At 33.2% G+C, this 21,038-nt stretch overlaps 2 protein-coding genes across 5 annotated transcripts; both read right to left on the minus strand.

Moving 5' to 3' along the window:
- Window positions 1-4,023: 4,023 nt before the first annotated feature.
- Window positions 4,024-11,672, minus strand: LOC132799089 (pleiotropic drug resistance protein 1-like). The gene is made up of 23 exons (XM_048470125.2): window positions 10,949-11,672; window positions 10,707-10,827; window positions 10,500-10,588; window positions 10,309-10,393; window positions 10,029-10,188; window positions 9,843-9,919; window positions 9,478-9,531; window positions 9,282-9,372; window positions 8,886-9,187; window positions 8,492-8,773; window positions 8,075-8,391; window positions 7,820-7,980; window positions 7,612-7,715; window positions 7,368-7,524; window positions 7,106-7,281; window positions 6,682-7,014; window positions 5,992-6,282; window positions 5,816-5,899; window positions 5,506-5,639; window positions 5,075-5,302; window positions 4,804-4,975; window positions 4,432-4,686; window positions 4,024-4,319 (listed from the first exon to the last, which is right to left on the minus strand). The coding sequence occupies exons 1-23, from the start codon at window positions 11,275-11,277 to the stop codon at window positions 4,062-4,064; spliced, it is 4,260 nt and encodes a 1,419-aa protein (XP_048326082.2). The 5' UTR covers window positions 11,278-11,672; the 3' UTR covers window positions 4,024-4,061.
- A 1,585-nt stretch (window positions 11,673-13,257) lies between these two features.
- Window positions 13,258-20,975, minus strand: LOC112490037 (pleiotropic drug resistance protein 1). Of its 4 annotated transcripts, XM_060819582.1 has the most exons (23): window positions 20,340-20,975; window positions 19,631-19,751; window positions 19,419-19,507; window positions 19,182-19,266; window positions 18,915-19,074; window positions 18,705-18,781; window positions 18,420-18,473; window positions 18,226-18,316; window positions 17,830-18,131; window positions 17,388-17,669; window positions 16,981-17,297; window positions 16,734-16,894; window positions 16,500-16,603; window positions 16,264-16,420; window positions 15,974-16,179; window positions 15,554-15,886; window positions 15,154-15,444; window positions 14,979-15,062; window positions 14,704-14,837; window positions 14,370-14,597; window positions 14,034-14,205; window positions 13,686-13,939; window positions 13,258-13,530 (listed from the first exon to the last, which is right to left on the minus strand). In XM_060819582.1, the coding sequence occupies exons 1-23, from the start codon at window positions 20,666-20,668 to the stop codon at window positions 13,272-13,274; spliced, it is 4,290 nt and encodes a 1,429-aa protein (XP_060675565.1). In that variant the 5' UTR covers window positions 20,669-20,975; the 3' UTR covers window positions 13,258-13,271. The 4 variants fall into 4 exon arrangements, with proteins under 4 accessions (XP_060675565.1, XP_060675561.1, XP_060675564.1 ...); XM_060819578.1 differs by lacking the exon at window positions 20,340-20,975 and having other exon boundaries at window positions 13,258-13,527; window positions 13,685-13,939; window positions 16,734-16,903; window positions 19,631-19,747; XM_060819581.1 differs by lacking the exon at window positions 20,340-20,975 and having other exon boundaries at window positions 13,258-13,939; window positions 16,294-16,420; window positions 16,734-16,903; window positions 19,631-19,747.
- Between the last annotated feature and the right edge of the window lie 63 nt (window positions 20,976-21,038).

Here is a 21,038-nt window from a genome sequence, read left to right on the forward strand (position 1 = left end):
TCTCACTTGCTATTATCATTGTCACTCATACTTCAGCGTCTGTGAATCAAAATATCAAATCGTTAAGACGTTAATATGCCTATTGAGATTGAGCTCAAATTTTTGATCTGGACGATAACATTGATATATTATGTGTTCGTCAGATGCAGGACCACTTTCTTTTGTATTTAATTAGTTTTATACTTTGTTTAATTATTGTTTTTATATTTTACATAAAAAGACGTTTTTAATTAGGACCACTATTATTAGAAGAGTAATTAAATGAGTAGCAATATATATATATATATATATATATATATATGTATATATTACATATTAAATGAGTACATCGCCATCCAATAATATATATTATATATATTTTACTAAATAATATGATCTCCATGCGACAATTAATTTTCTAATAGTATTGAAATTGACTAATGGCCACTAGATTGCTTTGTTTTTCTTGCTGCATATCGGTAGAAGGATGTCAGTTCTATTCTGATTAATTAATTAATAAATCTTTCGCTTTTGAAAACGTAAGAGAAGAAAAAATTAAAATGATCACATCGTCCGGCTAAACAATAATTAAAGAATTTGTTTGATTAATTTTATATTTCTTTTATCACCTACAAATTCAAAAAATTCTCTTCTATGGAAACTTCAAATAAAATTTTAAATATGCATATATACCAAGTCTTTGTCCAAATATAATATATATATTTATATATATAAATTCTATGGTGAGAACGGTCCATATGAAGATCGCAGTATTAATGGTGGTTTTTCATAGTATTAACGACGATTTTTTAGAAAATTATCATTAATACTATGAAAAACCATCACCAATACTGTGGTCCATATGAGGACCGTCCGCATCATAGACGGACTGTATATATATATATATATATATATATCTATCTTTATACATCTACATCATAAGTTAACTTTCAATTATTAATATTTTACATCCATAAGCTAAAACGTACTCGTCGTTAATATGTTCTTGTTTTATTATTGAACTAATTTCATATATATTGCCAGCCTACACCCTTTTGTTTTGATTTAATAAAATTTTAATTAGTTATATAAACCATGTATCTATCAGCTGAGCGAAACATATGTACAAACTTTACAAAGTCCCAAAAGGTTGCATTATATTCAGGAGAAATGTACATATATATATATATATATATATATATATATATATATATAATATCCCTTGGAGGTCTCTCTCTTTCAAAAACAAAGATTATCAGTAATGAAAATAATTAAAAAATTAACTGGCTTCACAAATAATTCCATATAAAATCCAAATGTACATATGTCACTAGAGAAAAATATATAATAATTGTTTTGGACCACTCTTAATTATCAATATATTATCTATGTACGTACCAAGGATATTTTACATTCTGCTGGGGGAGCTTATGCGCAATCATTCTTATATACACATTCATTTTAATTATAAATGATAGATAAAGAGGATATTCCAATTAATAATCAAACTATACAAATGCATCCAAATCAAGATCACAAATCACGATATCAATATGATGTAGTGGAATTGGTACTTTGTGCATGGATTTCATGTTTGCGTGCATACACTATGTCAATGATTCCATTAAAAAAAAAAAAGAAAAAAGTTTATTTCAACGAGACCCTCTTGTTTTGATTTAATAAAATTATAATTGCTTGTATAAATCATGTGTGTCTATCAGCTGAGCAAAGCATATGTACAAACTTTACAAAGTTTCAAAAAGTAGAATTATATTCAGGAGAGATGTATAAATATATAAAATCTCCCGTGGAGATCTCAATCTTTTAAAAACAAAGATTATCAGTAATCAAAATAATTAAAAAATTCACAGGCTTCCCAAATAATTCCATATAAAATCCAAATGTTCATATGTCACTAAAGAAAAATATATAATAATTGTTTTGGACCACTCTTAATTATCAATATATTATTTATGTACGTACCAAGGATATTTTACATTCTACTTGAGGAGCTTATGCGCAATCATTCATATATACACATTCATTTTAACTATAAATGATAGATAAAAAGGATATTCCAATTAATAATCAAACCATGTATGTCTCATAGTTAATTGTATAAGAATAACGTAATATAAGTATATTATTTATTTACAAATACATCCAAATCAAGACCACAAGTCACGATATTAATAAGTAGTGGAATTGGCACTTTGTGCATGGATTTCATGTATGCGTGCACACACTATGTAAATGATTCCATGAAAAAAAAAAAAAAAAATTATTTCAATGGGAACCTTTGGTCCTATTTACCAAAACAAAAAATAAATAAGATAACATGTGGTCCTGTCTACAATATTGACAATTATATATATAGGACCACTAATTAATATTTGTTTATATACAATTGTTGTATTTTTTTCTAAGTTCATCAAAGTTTTAAATATTGGTATTAATAAATATCGATATTAATAGAAATATTAAATGTTAAAAGTATATAAATATACATGAAATATCGAAAAATTATCGAATATTGATTTAAATTTATGAAAAATGATGTCAAAATAAGAAAAACTTATTAAAAAAAAAAGGAACTTTTTATTAAAATTTTAAAATTAATTTGTTTAATTAATTTATTATAAATTTGATTATAAAATTGCAAAAAATATTGCATTGTATATTATATTTTCTTAATTAATGAATTTATAGTAAATGCTAGTGGATATAAATATAATATTGTTAAAAAAAATAAAAACCAATGCATATATTATAAAATTATTTACTAATTAAAATATGTCATACAACTATTATAATTACATTTTGATTTATAAGTATCATTAATTTAATACCATATGCTATGGTGGTTGAAAATTCTTATTTCTGTATGTGTAGTATGAAAAGTAATAATTAAAATATTTTATCTTTTAGTAATTAATTTATGTTAAAATATTATATTTTATTTTTAGACTTAATTAAATATTAATAATATTTTAAAAAGTTTTTGATAAAAAAAATTAAAGTTAATAGGTATTTCAAAAATTTAAGGTTTGAAAATTTTGATCAAAATATGAAAGATTTAATATGGATAGGTATAAAAAAGAAACTTTCAAAAAAGTATCGAAAATTTCGATAGAAATTACAAAAATTTAACTCATTTCATTTTAGAATCTAAATTTCCTATTGACTTATTAAAAAAATAAAAATTAAAAAAAAATATCTAGAAAATTATGAATATTTTACACTATGAAGTCCATTACAATATCAAATTCAAAACTTAGGTTTCACGTGCTAAACGTATATATCAGGCATTCCAGCAATCAAACAAACAATGAACGTCATGCATAAAATATTCTATTACAAATTTATTAATTTAGAAAATTAACAGAAGATGCCATTATCTTCATGATCTTGTAATTAATTAATGTTTATAATTATTATATGATGACCATGGCCATGCATGCATGCATGAATGGTGACTGCCCATCTTTTTTCAGCAGAATATATGTGTTAATTTTTATTATATTCTTTTTCAGGCTGCGATGTTCAACCGGGGCTTGTACAGTGCCTGTGCTGGGCCACATGCTAGTCCTCTCAGGACACCGAATTCAGCTTAATTAAGAGCCTGCCTCTATCTATTGGGTATCTATGCGTATTGGGCATTGAACCCAGGCCTTCCTTAATGGACTTGGTAATACATGGGCTGGGCTTTTCTAACTCACCAGTTTGATTGTTTTTATTTATTTTATATATATATATATATATATATTTTTTTTTTGGTGGAGAAAAAGTAGTTGTGCTTCAACATTGTTCTTCAAATTCCCTTTTTTATCTTTTTGGGTGGAGTAAATATTCTTCAAATTCACTAGCATCACATTTAAGTGTTGCCTGGAAAAAGTAAATGGTTTTTTTAATTTTTCTTTTTTTTTTTTATATCCAATAAAAAATAGATACAATAGTTTTTTTTTTTTTTTTTTTTTTTGGGGATAAAAAATAGATTCAACAGTTTAAGGGCATTTTTATTATCCACTATGTTGATAGATAAAATAAAATAAATAAATGAAATAAATAAATAAAGAGGATTTCTATCGCTTTTGGAAATTAAATGCCTTGATAGAGAAGGCAAAGACGAAAGCAAAGAGCACTGCAAAAGCAACAATAACTCCTGCAGTGACTCCCAGAAAGTCATGTCTGAAGCCGAAATATCTTCTCAGAAATTGTTCCACTGATTCACCTGTGTCAAGGTTTTCCTCAATATCTCCAAACTGTGATGCAACCAATCCGTACAATGTCCATGCTACCGGACATGCCCAATAGTACCATCTCCACCATATTGGGATCCTCTGTCATATCAAATTAAGTATATTAAAAGGCAAATCTTAATCAAACATTACCAAAAAGGGCAAAAAAAGAATATTAACAAAATATTAATTAAGGATAACTAAATGATCTTACCGTCCGTGGGACTACAAATCCCGAGAAGAGATTCCATAATCCATAAAATGCAGAAGAAACAATGGAGGCAATGTGGTAGTTTGGTGTCACGGCCACAGTCATCATGCCATAGAAGGTGAAGTACAACAATGTGAAGTACAAGAAGAAAAGATACCAAAAGAATTTGGCCACCGTCCAATTGAATCCCATCATTGCATACACTATCACACCATAGACTACAGCTTGTGCAAAGATATATGGAAGTTCAATGAGCACCTTTTTTCACAAGAAATATTAAAACAATTAGAGCCATTTCATAGAAAATTGCAGTGTTGAGGGCTAAATTTTAAATTTTTAATACATAAGCACGGTTGTTCTGTATTGTTTAGTTACCTGTGCAAATGCATATGGGAAATCTGAATACATTCCAGCAGCTTTTTCTCTGTAGAAGACAGTTCTTTCAATGGCAACTACTGGTTGCACTGATGAAGCATTTTGGATACCAAGGAAGAAAACAGCAGCATACATAGATCCCATTGCATTCATCAGATCTTGTCGGCTTCCCCTACATTTATTTGGCAAAAAAAATTTAATATGTAATCGAGCAAAATATCACTTGATTATTTAATTTGTTGGCCACTAATGTGTAATAATTAACACTCACGTTTTGGAGCCGAGATCCCAGAACACGGTCCCAAACATCAGCGCTATGAAAGCGGTGAAGAAAAATCTCACAGCAGTATAAGGCGGGTTGCGCCAGTAAGACAAACGTTGTTTCCAAAAGCAAGCTATACATTGTGTTGTAAATGGTTGTGAGAATTTTGTGGGAAAATGGAGGTCCTTTGAACCAGGAGCAGGAGTGCTAAGTTCTTTAATGAGTTGCTTGTTTCTCCTGAACCATATGCCCATGCATAACAACAAGTTTCATGGTCATTGGTCATCAACAAATTAATTTAAACTAGCAAATAATCATGCCAAGGTTATTTCTTCATTTTTCTCTTCAAACCAGTGAACTATTCCAACAATGCAAGCTTTTTTATACGTCTATAATATATATATATATATATATATATATATGCATATAGTCAAACTAACCTGTATAGTTCTGAATTTTTGTATATGGTAGGAAAGTCAATTCCTAGAGCAATTTCTTGTGCTATAGTAGAAACTTCCAACATCCAAGTTGCTGGATTATAACCCTCTTTTATTTTGCTGACGCCTTCAACTGCCTTCAATATCATGAAAATTGCAAATAGCTAAGTGACTTCATTAGAAATATCCGATACTAAACTATGCAAGAGTCAAGGAGAACACCAAGGCTATGGCAAGTTTCAGATTTAAGCGGAACTTCAAACAAAAAATAGGAAGATAAGGGTTTCCCTTGATGTTTTTCTCTGCATATTACCTCAAAATACTTGATTAGTTGGGAAGAATGGTGACCCAAAGGCCCAGCATATATTTCTTGTCCTCCTCGCTTCATTAGGAATAGCTACAACCAAATGTTGTAAGTATCATGTTACATTATATTCGAAAAGAACTCCCTAACAATCTTCAACTTCTTAACTGCAAACAATTTCTTACCTCATCAAAGGCTTCAAATATGTCAATACTTGGCTGATGGATGGTACAAACAACTGTTCTTCCAGTATTCACTGTGTTCCTAACTGTTCTCATGACAATTGCAGCAGCTCTTGCATCTAATCCTGAAGTTGGCTCATCCATGAATATTATAGAAGGATTAGCCACTAACTCAACTGCAATTGTTAACCTTTTCCGCTGCTCAGTTGAGAGACCATCAACACCAGGCAATCCAACCAGTGCGTCTCTCAAAGGGGTGAGTTCCACTAGCTCCATCACTTCCTCGATGAACATCTGTAATTATATGTGATCATCAAATAATTAACAGTGCAAAACATCCAAGCTACTCAGTTTGGTGACTTAGATTCTTTTCTTTGAAATTGTTCACCATTCACTCAAGACTTAAAACATAATTTGCTCAAATTCATATAAGAGAACCTTGCTCTTCTTGTCCTGAACAAAAATTTTAGATGTTGAAATATGTTCATGTGATAAAACATACTAAGGAATTTTTGAGCGTTAGTTTTCTTCAGCTTCCTTGAGCCTGCCTAACTAGATAATTTAGTTGAGCCAAAAGATCCAAGCTCAAGTTATCAACAATAGATAAACCAAACTTGGAAAGAGTTGCAGGTTGAGCTATAGCCAATTATGGATGGTGTTAAGCCCAAAAAAGTATTTATTCAAGATACCAACCTTTCTGGTGTCAAAATTGACTTCAGATGGTAAACGAAGCCATGCTGAGTAGAGCAAAGACTCATAGACAGTAACATGAGGTGAGTGGATGTCATTTTGCTCACAATATCCTGAAATTCGAGCAAATGTTGCTTGCTTCTTAGGGTATCCAGAAATTCTGATGTCCCCGTCAATATGTCCACCAGTTTTCCTACCAGCCAGGACATCCATCAAAGTTGTTTTACCAGCACCACTAACTCCCATTAGAGCTGTTAAAACACCTGGCCTGAAAGTGCCACTGACACCTTTCAGGAGAACCAATCTGTCCTCAGTAATGCCTTGACTCTTCATTTCCTGCAGGTTTAGTTCAAACAATTAAGCCGTGTTATTTTGGGACTATGTTTCGTTTTGAAATTGCTCAAAAAGTAAAGAAAGCTAAAGTCACCTGAGGCATATCTACAGAATATACAACATCATCAAAGGAGATAGAATGTGGTTCAAATGGAAGAATCATTCCTCTTTTCTCACTTTGAGTCTCTCCAGGCTTGGAGGATGGTCTTGAGTTTTTGTCTTTATCATTGCTCTCATCCTCCGGTTTGACAGAATAAGACTTCCCAAATTCTGCAAAATTACTTGTATGAAATGAGTAAATTAACTCTTTTTAGTATAAATAAGGTTTAAAAGGTAAATAAGGTTGAGGTGCCCACCGTTGAGGAAACTGAGAGAAAAAATGAACAAAATGTTGAAAAGAAGCACATATCCAATCAATGCTCCCACACCAATCCAATACCAATATGCATGCCTAAAGAACCCGCGACTTCTCAAAACTTGAATTCCCAAAGGTTCTGCAGCCTTCGGTAGGACCTTTTTACAGGAAAATATACTCAAACATAAGAATGATCGTTTAGAGACGGACCAAAAAAGCACAAAAGACTAGTTCAAAAAACTTACATGTTTCCACTTGTCCCCTAGAAACTCGTTAACTATTACTGCATTCTGGCCATACATCATAGGAGAACACCAGAAGCCCCAGATCCACCATTTCTTAATATTATCTGTGTTATTTAAAAAGAGTATAAATGATCGTCAATTAGTTTCAGATGTATGAGGAAAGAAAAATGTTCCTGTCTTGATGACTTTATGAATTTATCAATTGTACCTTTAGACAGCACAAAACCACCCAAAACGAAAAGTACCAGCAATGCAAAAGCACCAAACGTGTTAGCAACAATCATGTTCCTACCCAGCCCTGCAATCAACCGGAATAATGCAGAGGCCATTTGGTTTACAAAGAATAGCACAACATATTGCTTAAACAACCTGCAGAATAAGTATTGTTTATGAAGATTGAGCATGAAAAGAAAAATCTTTGATTTTTTAACAATTTAAAAAGCTTTAGTTTTTAGTTGGTAACCTTCCAACATTTGGATCAAATCCAATTACATAGTAGGTAAGGAACACCCAAACTGCGACCTCTAGAAATGAGATAGGGATCTTGAGAATCCACGATGGAAGAGCATATGCCCATGCAGGGTAGAAGTGGAGGTCTCTCTGCTTGTAAAAGACTGGAAGCTTGGCAATTGTCATGGAAAGCTCTGACATTCCATTAAACAATGCCATAACCACACCAAAGAATAAAGCACCTGCATAAATTCCTCCATCCTCAACAGAATCGCGATGCATCTTGGTTCTAAAGAAGATTGTCATAGTAACCAGTGCCATTATCGCAAGCTAAAAAGCAGGAAAACATGTATATGTAAATAACAAATAACAAAAGTTTTGTCTAGCTTAAATTTCAAATTAAAAGTCAAATGTAATTAGAAAAACCCACTTGTAAAAGCTTGAAAATGTAAACAAATGAGTTCCTCTTCATAAGCAAATATTCTCTCGAGAAACAAGCTTTTAGCAGCTCATGCTTATTTACGCCATTCGTTTTGGTTGTCAAAGCAGCTGGGTGGTTCTTGCTCTTGTCAAATGGAGTTGTAAGCTCAGCTCCTAGTTTCTTTCCAACATGGAATGATTTGAAAGCCTCAGTAAATTCCTTTACAGTGACAAACCTGTAAGGATCCTCTTTCTTCATCCAATACTGTTCTTGATCTTTCCTTGATGTTACCTTTTTATACATTAGCAAGCAGTATTCCTTAAGTAAATTCATCTTTCTGTAGGGAGTATAATTATGATTATGCCATAAGGGAATAACAACTAAATTATGCATTAATGAATACCTCTTGGAGAAAATCAGCAACACCTTTCCTCTCAGGACATTTAAAACCCATGGACTCAAAAAAATCGAGAACGTCTTCACGGGGACCCTGGTACACAATTTGACCATCAGAAAGGAGAATCACATCATCAAAAAGGTTATAAGTCTCTGGTGCAGGCTGAAGCAGTGAGATGACAGCAGTTCCTTGAAAAATATGAACAAATTGCTTGAGTGAATTCACGATTTGGTAAGTCGTTGAGCTGTCCAAACCAGTTGATATTTCATCCATGAACAGCGCCTTTGCTGGTCCAACAAGCATCTCACCTGTGATTGAATTATTGAAAGCATACCAATAAGTACTTTTATGGGGCAGAAAACTATTTGCCTGTGCAATTTTGCTTGTAATTGAGTTCTTTACCTGTTGTAACACGCTTCCTCTGTCCTCCAGAGATACCCCTTATCATTTCATCCCCAACCATGGTATCAGCACAGACTTCCAATCCCAGAACCTGTAAATAATCTTATTCTTGATAATGAAGGAACGCGATGAAACTGTTTTGATTATTTCTGAAAGAATGTCATGCTATCACATATACTTTTTCGATTAAGTTTACCTTTAGAATATAATCAGTCACTACACTAGTTTCCTGGCCTGCTGTTGCTGCTGCCTACAATAGCACAAGACAACAAAAAGAACCATGTAAATTTTCAAAGGTTTGTAAACCTGAAAAGAAATAAAAAATAAATAAAAAAAGAAAAAAAGAAAACCATTACAGTAGAGATCTTAATAAGTAAAAGTTCCAAATTTTATCTGAAGATTTCCCTCACCTAAATGGAAAAGAATGGACTTTAACATCCCCCGAATCATAATCACTAACATTTCCCATTTAAACCACTATTTGACAGAATTAGAATCCATGCATTGCATTTCCTTCTTACACTCGAGCAAATACATAATGCACAATAAATCCTTTCTAACCTTCATGTAGATGTCAACATCTGGATCGGGCTTGATTTTAGCTGCTTTTTCTCTCCTTGACAACTCTGACAGCATTTCTGCAGATTGTCAAATAAAATAATAAGGCATATGCTTTGCATGTAAATCACTAGTCTTTCGTTATCTTCAAAGTCATGTTTCACCGAAGAAACAAATTGTAAACGTAACCATATCGCATTCCAACTCCTTGGCATCTTGCAGAAAAAGCCAATGTTTCCCTAACAGTCATTTCTCCAATGTGGACATCATGTTGACTGATGTATGCAGCAGTTCTCTGCGGGACAAACTCGTTCATGCCATGCCCATTATAAGTCACCTTTCCAGAAAGCTGATGTAGGAATTTATGGGTTTTTCCGAATTAGAGAATAGATACTTATAATCATATGAAACAAACAAAGCTATGGATTGGACAACCACAAATAAAATGGAAAATTATAACCAAACCTACCTTTAATTCTTTGTCAAGCTTTCCAGCCAAAGCCAATAAGAATGTGGTCTTACCAGAACTTGGAGGACCCAATAGCAATGCCAACCTGAAAATTTCATATTAAAAAAAAAAAAAAAAAAAAAATTGATTAACCTTAATTCTGTATTTGATTTAAGAAAAAAGGAAAAGAAACAAATGAGCGCTTTGCTCACCTGCTTGGCTTTATGACTCCATTAACATCATGAAGGATAGAGATGTGTTTCTTTTTACTTGGAGCAATATGTAGAGTGTTCAAGATACTCTTAAGAATCAATGACCAAAACACAATGTGAGAACAAATATAAATATAAATTGGTATAATGTATAAAAATTCTGTACAACTCAGCGATGATCTGAAAATCATTTTGAAAGGTTGTTACCTCAACTATGTTGAAGGCGAAGTTAAAGAAGCTAGGCAAAGCTCTGCTTCCTACATAAGCTTCTGCATCTATATTGATATTCTCATATCGAACTTCAATGGTAGGAATATCCAACCCAACTCTGAGACATTCACCGGCAAACAATCAAAAAATGCTTGGTTAACAAGAAAAATATATATATATATACATGAATTGGCAACATTAGAAAATGAAAATGGAAATTTAGAGTAGAAAGCTCGTACTTGTCAATACGATTCTTGAGCTTGAGCAAGAATTTCTCATTATCTTCCTCAGCAACTTTAATCAACCTCTCCATCAAATTCCTCCTTTCTTCAAATCCAAGTTTAGAAATTTCAACCTCATTTGGTTTGCCACTCGATGAAGTGAGTATTCCTTTTCTCAAACGGTTATAAGTAGGAAGTTTCTCCAAAGCAGCCCATTTAAGAGCTTCTTCATCATCTTCTTCTCGTGTTGACCTGGTGAAAACTTCAGAAGCACTGTTCATCCATAAGGATGAAGAACCACTTCTTTGAATCGAACTTGCGGCTCTATAAAGATCACCACCCTCCATCTCAATGTCTCTAAACTCTTTCTTGATACTGCTACCAACTAAAGTACTAAACCCAACAAAAAAAATCTTATAGCCAAAAATGTAACTTTTTGAACCTTAATTCAAAAAAAAAAAAAAAGAAAAAAAAAAAACTTCGTTCTAAAACAGGATTTCAAACTGTTAGAAAAGAAAAGCTTCAAAATGTTAAGAAGGGTGTTGTTGGATTTTTCATCCCTTGATTGACATGCAAGAAAAGATTGTGATACAAAAAGAGATAAAAAGGAGATTTTCTAAAAGTGTTATTTTCTTTCTTGCAAGTCAAAACTTTGGCGGTAATTTCGAAATGTTAAAAAATTGTGTTGAATCTCATTTGTAATTGAGGATGTAATATAGGATCTAAACCGCTACTCTGGGGCGTGGGATTGGAGATTCTGACCAAGTCGAGGACAACGGGGCTTTTTGTTTTAAGTTACCAACCGTTGCCAGTTTGTGTGACCGTTGCTTCTATATTTGGTAAAGTCAAAAGGGCCAATATTCAACACTCAGTTTTTAGCTTTAAAAAAAAAAAAAAAAAAAAAAAAAAAACCGAAAGAGAGAATTTAGTCAAACTCAATTTTGGCGCCCCTTAATTCTCAACTGTATCAAATAATGAAATCAACCATAAATAATAATAATAATAATAAGAAGCAAACAAACAAAGGATCCTCATTCTTTTATTTGGGCTATACAGTGTTTGATACCCGAACCTGTGAAACCCAAACCCGAACCTGTCCCACCTTTCTTGTCAACCGGGTTATCCTCTACCTAACCACGCTGGGTACGCTGGGAACTCAAACCCGATTTCATATATATATATATATATATAGAGGGAGAGGAGTAGGCTACGGTGTAATCTATCTATATGTCTCCATCAAAATAGATCTTTTTTAAAAAAAATATTAATTTTGTTCTAATTTTGATATGTATTCATGTACAAACGGATCGCATTGTAATTTTTTTATAAATATATATATATATATATTTTTATATATAAGTAAAATTCTAGTTTTGTCCGCTTCAAAATATATATATATATATATATATTTTTTTATTCGGGAGTTTATTATTTTTTTTGAAGAAGTATAATTTAGTTAGGGTGCTATAGCACATGTACATACGCAAAATTATTTCTTTTCTTTTTTCAAAGATTTTTTACCAGATTTTTACAAGATTTTTTCTTGTAAAATAAGCTCTTTGACCAAATTTTGTTAAAATTAATTTGGTAAAGAATGTAAACAAAATGCTGTTGAAAAGCAGAATTGGCTATTGTCCGATCAATTAGACAGGTTAAACATAACCAATCAATAATTCTTTTTTATATATACAATTCACAGAGAGAGAGAGAGAGAGAAGAAGAAAAGAAGAAGAAGAAGAAAAAAAAAACAGAAAACAAAAAACAGCTGTAAAGACCAAATTTCCTTCTCATTCATCAAGTGATAGAAAAAAAAAAAAAAAAAAAAAGGAATCTAGAAGAATGATACTAATAATGGTTAACACATGCATAGACACAAAAATGCCACCAAAAAAAAAAAAAAAAAAAAAGAAGAAGAAGAAGAAGAAAAAGAAACCAACATGTTCTCCACAACAAATAAAAAAGGGGGGGTGAAGATACTATAATTATACTTGTTTGTGCAGAAGCCAGATCTAAACTGTGTAGAAAACGAATTTAAAATAACCACCACCAGAAAAGTATGAAAGATAGAAGGAAAGGAGTGGTCTGGTTCATACTTGAAATAATATGCATATTTTATTAGTTGCAAAATTAAAAAAGGTCGGGTTTGGGTACCCGAACCTGAACCCAAAACCCACTTCGTTCATTAATACCTGCCCCGGTGGTTTCATTGCCATGTTTATTTTTAATGCATATCCGATTAGCTCATTTAAAGTATTTATGTTTTCTACAATGTTCTTCAGATTCTCTTCCATCATATATATATATATATATAGATAGATAGATAGATATAAGAAACAAATTCCTATCGCTTTTGAAAATTAAATGCCTTAATGGCATAGGCAAAGATGAATGCAAAAAGCACCGTAAAACTAACAATTACAGCTGCAACTACTCCCAGAAAGTCATGTTTGAATCCAAGATATCTGTTCACAAAGTCTTCTACTGTTTCATCTGTCTCAAGGGTCTCCTTCATATCTCCAAACTGTGATGCAACCAATCCATACAAGGTCCATGCTACCGGACATACCCAATAGTACCATCTCCACCATATAGGGATCCTTTGTCATTGCCATTGCCAATTTGGTATCCAAGTCAGGAGACCAAAGTCAAAATAAAATAAAAATAAAAATAAAAAAACAATTGGTTAGAATTAATTAACACAAAAATGTTTACGGAGCAGAAACTAGTCGAGCAAGGGGTAACAAAAAGTCTTACAGTTCGCGGGATTATGAATCCTGAAAAGAGATTCCATAATCCGTAAAATACATTAGAAACAACGAGTGCAATGTGCTGGTTTGGTGTCACGGCCACCATCATCATGCCATAAAAGGTGAAGTACAGCAATGTGAAATACATGAAGAACAGATACCAAAAGAATTTGGCAGCTGTCCATTCAAATCCCGTCATTGCATACACAATGATGCCATAGACTACACACTGTGAAAAGATATATGGAATCTCAATCGTTACCTGTCACAAGGATATGGAAAATCTAAGTAAATCTCATTGGAAGTTTCAATCTGAAATGGAAATTTAAACATTAGATTTCTCTAATATTAGTTACCTGTGCAAATGCATATGGCAAGTCTGAATACATTCCAGCAGCTTTTTCTCTGTAGAAGACTGTTCTTTCAATGGCAATTACAGGTTGCACTGACGCAGCATTTTGGAAGCCAACAAAGAGAACAGCAGTATACATAGATCCCATTGCATTTATCAAATCTTGTTGCCTTCTCCTGCATTTGGTGAAAAAAAAGAAAATGTAAGTAAAATGCATAGGAAATTGAATGTTTTTAACAGAAAATTTTCTTAACAGAGTTTAGTTCATCATTTTTTTGTGTATTTGCCAGCATATTTCATGTTTTTTCCAACAAATATGAACATCACATAATTTGCTAACCTTTTGGAGCCCAGGTCCCAGAACACAGTTCCAAACATCAATGCTAAGAAAGTGGTGAAGAGAAATCGTACAGCAGTGTAAGTTGGGTTGCGCCAGTAAGACAGACGTTGTTTCCAAAAGCAAGTCATATATTGGGTTAGAAATGATTGTGAGTATTTGGTGGGAAAATAGAGATCCCTTGAACCTGGAGCAGGGCTGCTCAGTTCTTTAATAAGTTGCTTGTTTCTCCTGAACCATATCCCATGCATAAGTAGAAGTTTTATCACTCAAATAATTTTAGCTACATAATCATGATATAGATTTTACACAATTTTTCTCTTGTGATCAAACTAACCAGTATAGTTCTGAATTTTTGTATACATTAGCAAAGTCAATTCCTAGAACCATTTCTTGTGCTGAAGAAGCAACTTCCAGCATCCAAGTTGCTGGATTATGGCCGTCATTTATTTTGCTGACTCCTTCTATTCCCTTTCATAACATGAAATTACACAAATTTGTGAGTTCATTAGAATTACTGAAGACTAGAGTATGCAGGGAGACCTTTAAGTTTATGGTAAATTTCAAATTAAGTTGAATTTCAGATTACGGCTATACTTCACTACATCATACCTCAAAATACTTGATTAGATGGCAAGAATGGTGACCCAATGGCCCAACATATATTTCTTGTCCTCCATGCTTCATTAGGAATACCTGCAAAAAACTTTTGTATGTATAACATTCCAACATTTGTCTAAAATCCACAAATAAGCATCAGCTCTTCTCTACTATCAAAATTCTTCACCTCATCAAAAGCTTCGAATATGTCAATGCTTGGCTGATGAATGGTGCACACAACCGTTCTTCCAGTATCCACAGTGTTCCTAACTGTTCTCATGACAATTGCAGCAGCTCTTGCATCTAATCCTGAAGTTGGCTCATCCATGAAAATTATAGAGGGATTAGCCACTAACTCAACAGCAATTGTTAACCTTTTCCGCTGCTCAGTTGAGAGACCATTGACACCAGGAAATCCAACTAGTGCTTGCCTCAATGAGTTGAGTTCCACCAGCTCCATCACTTCTTCGATGAACATCTGTATCCATATGTGATCATTGATTAATTAACAATACAAAAATTTCTCTGCCACTCAAGCTGTTATGAATGTCACTGAGCCCAAAACAGATTTAATTTCAGATACTAACCTTTATGGTCTCAGAATCAACTTCTGATGGTAAACGGAGCCAGGCTGAGTAGAGCAAGGACTCATATACAGTAACATGTGGTGAGTGGATGTCATTTTGCTCACAGTATCCTGAAATTCGTGCAAATGTTTCTTGCTTCTTAGGGTATCCAGAAATTCTGATATCTCCATTAATATATCCACCAGTTTTCCTACCAGCCAGGACATCCATCAAAGTTGTTTTACCAGCGCCACTAACTCCCATTAAAGCAGTTAAAACACCGGGCCTGAAAGTGCCACTCAAGCCCTTCAGGAGAACCAATCTATCCTCTACAACACCCTGACACTTCATTTCCTGCAAGTTTGGTTCAAAATTCAAGCCATGTTATTTTGGAATGTATTTTGTTTTGAAGTTACTTAAATCAAAGAATACTAAGGTCACCTGAGGCATGTCCACAGAATATACAACATTATCAAAGGTAACGGAATGTGGTTCAAATGGAAGAATCATTCCTTTTTTCTTATTATGAGTCCAAGTTTGGTGACTTGAGCTTCTTTCTCTTCGTGGTAATTGAATGGCTTCCCCAGCTCTGCCATTCTGGTTGTTGCTCTCATCTTCTGATTTGATGGATTTTGCCTTCCCAAATTCTGCAGCATCACTTGAATGGCATTAGAAAATAGCCTCTTTATTGTTCATTAACAAAGTTTTATAGAGTTAATAGAGGTATGAACCATTTAGGCAAGTGAGTGAGAGAACATAACCAATGTTGAAAAGTAACACAAATCCAATGGATGCCCCCACACCAAGCCAATACCAATATGCATCCGTAAAGAACCCATGGCTCCTCAAAACTTCAATTCCTAGAGGTTCAGTAGAGTTTGGCAGGATCTTTTTACAGGAAAATAATTCAAACTTAAGATAATTGTTTATAGACAGACCACACAAAATACTAATTCAGAAAACTCACATGTCTCCAATTGTTTCCAAGGAACTCATTAACTAGTATTGCATTCTGGCCATACATCATAGGGGAAGCCCAGAAACCCCAAATCCACCATTTCTTAATATCCTCTGTTGGCATTGTGATATAAAAAAATTAAAAATAAAAAAATAAAAAAAGAGTGAAGAAGGATTAATTAGTTTCTGCTGCAAGAAAAAAAAAAAAAATCTTAAATGACTTTTTAAACTTATTAAACTGTACCTCTAGAGAGCACATAGCCACCCAATACAAAAAGTGCCAGAAAGGCAAAGGACCCAAACGTGTTTGCAACAATCATGTTCCTACTCAATGCTGCAATCAATCGGAACAATGCAGAAGCCATCTGGTTCACACATAACAGCAGAAGATATTGCCTAAATAACCTGCATAATCTGTAACCTTGGTGAAGATTGAACATGCAAAAGAAACCTTTGAGTTTGCAGCAACTAAAAAGTTTTTAGTTGGTTACCTTTCAACATTTGGATCAAACCCAATTACGTAGTATGTAAGGAAAACCCAAACTGCAACCTCTAGAAATGTGATAGGAATCTTGACAATCCATGTTGGAAGAGCATATGCCCATGAAGGGTAGAACAGGAGGTCCCTCTGCTTGTAGAAGACTGACAGCTTGGCAATGGTCATGGAAAGCTCTGCCATTCCATTAAACATTGTTACAATCATAGAGAAGAACAAAGCACCAGCATAAATTTCTCCATCCTCAATAGAATTGTGATGCATCTTGATTCTTAAGAAGAGTGTCATTGTAATCAGTGCCATCACTGCAATCTAGAAGCAGGGAAATATACAAGTAAGAAATACAAATATTTGATTATCAAAAATTCCTATTAGAATTAAAACACAGTAAGAGAAACCCACTTGTGAAAGCTTGAAGATGTAAACAAAAGAGTTCCTCTTCATAAGCAAGTATTCTCTTGAGATACAAGCTCTTAAGAGCTCCTTCTTATTTACTCCATAAAATTTGGTTGTCAAAGCAGCTGGGTGGTTCTTGCTCTTGTCAAATGGAGTTGCAAGCTCATCTCCTACTTTCTGTCCCACATGGAATGTTTGGAAAGCTTCGGCAAATTCCTTAACTGTGACAAAACTGTAAGGCTCCTCTTTCCGTAACCAATACTGCTCCTGATCTTTTCTTGATATTACCTATGAAGAATCAATTATGCATGAACAAATGGCAAACCATAGGTAGTGTTCATCTTTCTGTACGTAGGAATAATTTAGATTAAAACAAACGAGAAAAACGAACTAAATCCACATATATATATATATATATATATATATATATATATATATATATGTTTACCTCTTGAAGAAAATCAGCAATCCCTTTCCTCTCAGGACACTTAAAACCAATAGATTCAAAAAAATCAAGAACTTCTTCCCGTGGACCCTGGTACACAATCTGACCATCAGAGAGGAGAATCACATTATCAAAAAGATTATAAGTCTCTGGTGCAGGCTGGAGTAGTGAGATGACAGCAGTTCCTTGAAAAATATGAACAAGATGCTTGAGCGACTTCACGATTTGATAAGTCGTCGAGCTGTCCAAACCAGTTGATATTTCATCCATGAACAGCGCCTTTGTTGGTCCAACAAGCATCTCCCCTATGATTGAATTATTAGAAACAGATAAATCATTATATTTGTAGGGTAGAAAATAATTTACTTGTGCATTTATGTTAGTAATCGAGTTCTTTACCTGTTGTAACACGCTTCCTCTGTCCTCCAGATATTCCCCTTAACATTTCATCCCCAACTATGGTATCAGCACAGACTTCCAATCCCAAAACCTGTAATCGATCTCGTTCTAAATGATAAAGAAATTCAAGGAAATTGTTTGATTCTTTCTCAAAGAATGTATTTCCATCATGTATACTTTTCAGTGATGTTTACCTTCAGAATATAATCAGTCACCACACTTGTCTTTTGACCTTCTATTGCTGCTGCCTACAGTAGCACAAGACAATAAATAGAACCATGTAAAATTGTTAAGGACATGAAGGAAGTTCCATGCTTGGAATAAAGCACTACATTATTGTGTAAAAAGAAAAAAAAAAAAAAAAAAAGGATACATGATCACTAATTTGCCCATCTAGTCCAGCATTGTTGAGAAATAAATCTACGCATTTCCTTCCCATACTCGTGAAATCATAAAAATTGAATTAGCTTCTTTCTCACCTTCATGTAGATATCAACATCTGGATCAGGCTTGATATTAGCTGCTCTCTCTCTTCTAGACAACTCTGCCAGCATATCTGCACATTGTCAAATAAAAGAATGAGTTTAGTCATATGCTTTATATAGAAATTAAGATCAGCAGGCTTTGTACATATCCTGAAAGTCATATTTTTGTAATCTGCAGAAGAGAGATTGGTAGACGGCACCTACCATATCTGGTTCCGACTCCTTGGCATCTAGCAGAGAAAGCCAATGTTTCCCTTACAGTCATTTCTCCAATGTGGACATCATGTTGACTGATGTAGGCAGCAGTTCTCTGAGGTATAAACTCATTCATGTCATGCCCATTATAAGTCACCCTTCCAGCTAACTGATCCATGAATTTATGGTTTTTCCAAATTAGAGAATACAGATTATATATATAATCAGATGAAATACACAATGCTATTATTGGAAAATTGTAAGTTATAAATCCACCTCTAATTCGGGGTCAAGCTTTCCCGCCAAAGCTAACAAGAATGTGGTCTTACCAGAACTTGGAGGACCCAATAGCAATGTCATTCTGGATTTGTCATATCAAAAATGAAAAATTGATTAATCTAATTTGATTTAAGAACAAAAATAAATAAATAAACCAATAAATAAATATATACATATATACATATATTTATTTTATTTTATAGAGAAGTGGAATAAATGAGCCCTTTTGCTCACCTGCCTGGCTTTACGATTCCACTAACATCTTGAAGAATAGAAATATGTTTCTTTCTACTTGGAAGAATATGAAGATAATTCAAGAAACTCTTCAAAATCAATGTTAACAGAGTACAATGTGAGAACTAATATTCAAATAAAATAAAATAAAAAAGAAAGAAAATTGTGCAATGCAGTGCAGTGATGGTCAGTATTAGAATGATTGTTTTTACCTCAAGTATGTTAACAGAGAAGTTGATGAAGGTAGGTAAAGCTCTGCTTCCAACATGAGTTTCTGCTTCTACTTTCAGATGCTCATATCGCACTTCTATTGTTGGAAGATCAATTCCAACTCTGAGATTTTCAAAAATGACCCATATATTTCTGTTAGCTAAATAATAATAATGATAATAATAATAGCCCATACATTCACTTGCAAAAATAACCTACTTTCTTCTATTATGTTTGAAACAGTGATATACTTTTTAGCAATGTCACCTCAAACTAACATTTTATTATATGAAATATTTTGTTTAATTTTAAAGAATTTTACCATATAGATTCATGTAGACAAATCGCATAGATTAAATGTAATAATTAAATCAATATACATATCTATACCATAAACCATTGCTTCAATTTTTTATTTATTTTTTTTTTGTTTTTTTGGTAAATATCTATGCCATTGCTACATATAAATTTTACTTATAACTCCTGCGGCCAATAGATCAAAGCCTCAAACTCCATGAAAATAATAATTATTATAATAATAATGAATTATATCAAGATAAGTACATGCATTGATTTGTAATTATTTAGAAAAAAGAAAAATTGCTTCCCCTGTTTGGTTACCACAAAATTTGACAAGAATAACCAGAAAATCTTTCCTTATTTGCTTTTAGAAATGTAAATGAGATTGGGGAGGAGAGAATTAAGTCTTGCCTATCAATACGATTCTTGAGCTTGAGCAAGAAATTCTCATTATCTGCCTCTGCAACTTTAAATAACCTCTCCATCAACTCCTTCCTTTCTTGAAGTCCGAGATTACTTACATCAATTTCACTCGCTTTGCTGTGTGAATTAGTGAGTATACCTTTTCTAAGACGCTCATAAGTAGGAAGCTTCTGCAGAGCACCCCATTTAAGAGCTTCTTCATCGTCTTCTTCATCTCGTGATGACCTCGAGAACGCCTCAAAGCCATTGTTCCTCCATGTGGAAGAGTTGTTTCTTCTGTAACTACTTCTGGCTCTATAAGGATCACTGCTCGCCATTTTCAATCCCACTGAAGCTTAATACTGCTATACAACTTAAAACCCATCAATCTTTTTATATCAAAACTCTCATGGCCAAAAAAGAACTAGTTTGGTCCAGCAACAACCGCTAAACCGCTAAACCAAAACTCTGTTTCGGTTCTGCAACAAGTACTAAATGCCCACGAAAACCCGGAACTCTTTCTCTTGAAATTTTAAAGTATGTAAACGAGATTTTAACAAATGGAAACTTTCCTGGATGACATGCAGGAAAAGATTAGAGAAAGTGAAGCACCGTATCTGAACTTATTTAATGCCTATCTGATTCTGCTTTGAACAAAGCACCACGCAATAAAAAGACTGTTTTTTTGAACAGTGTTGTGTATCTGCT

Source organism: Ziziphus jujuba, chromosome 1 (genome assembly GCF_031755915.1).
Source record: "Ziziphus jujuba cultivar Dongzao chromosome 1, ASM3175591v1".
NCBI lineage: Eukaryota > Viridiplantae > Streptophyta > Magnoliopsida > Rosales > Rhamnaceae > Ziziphus > Ziziphus jujuba.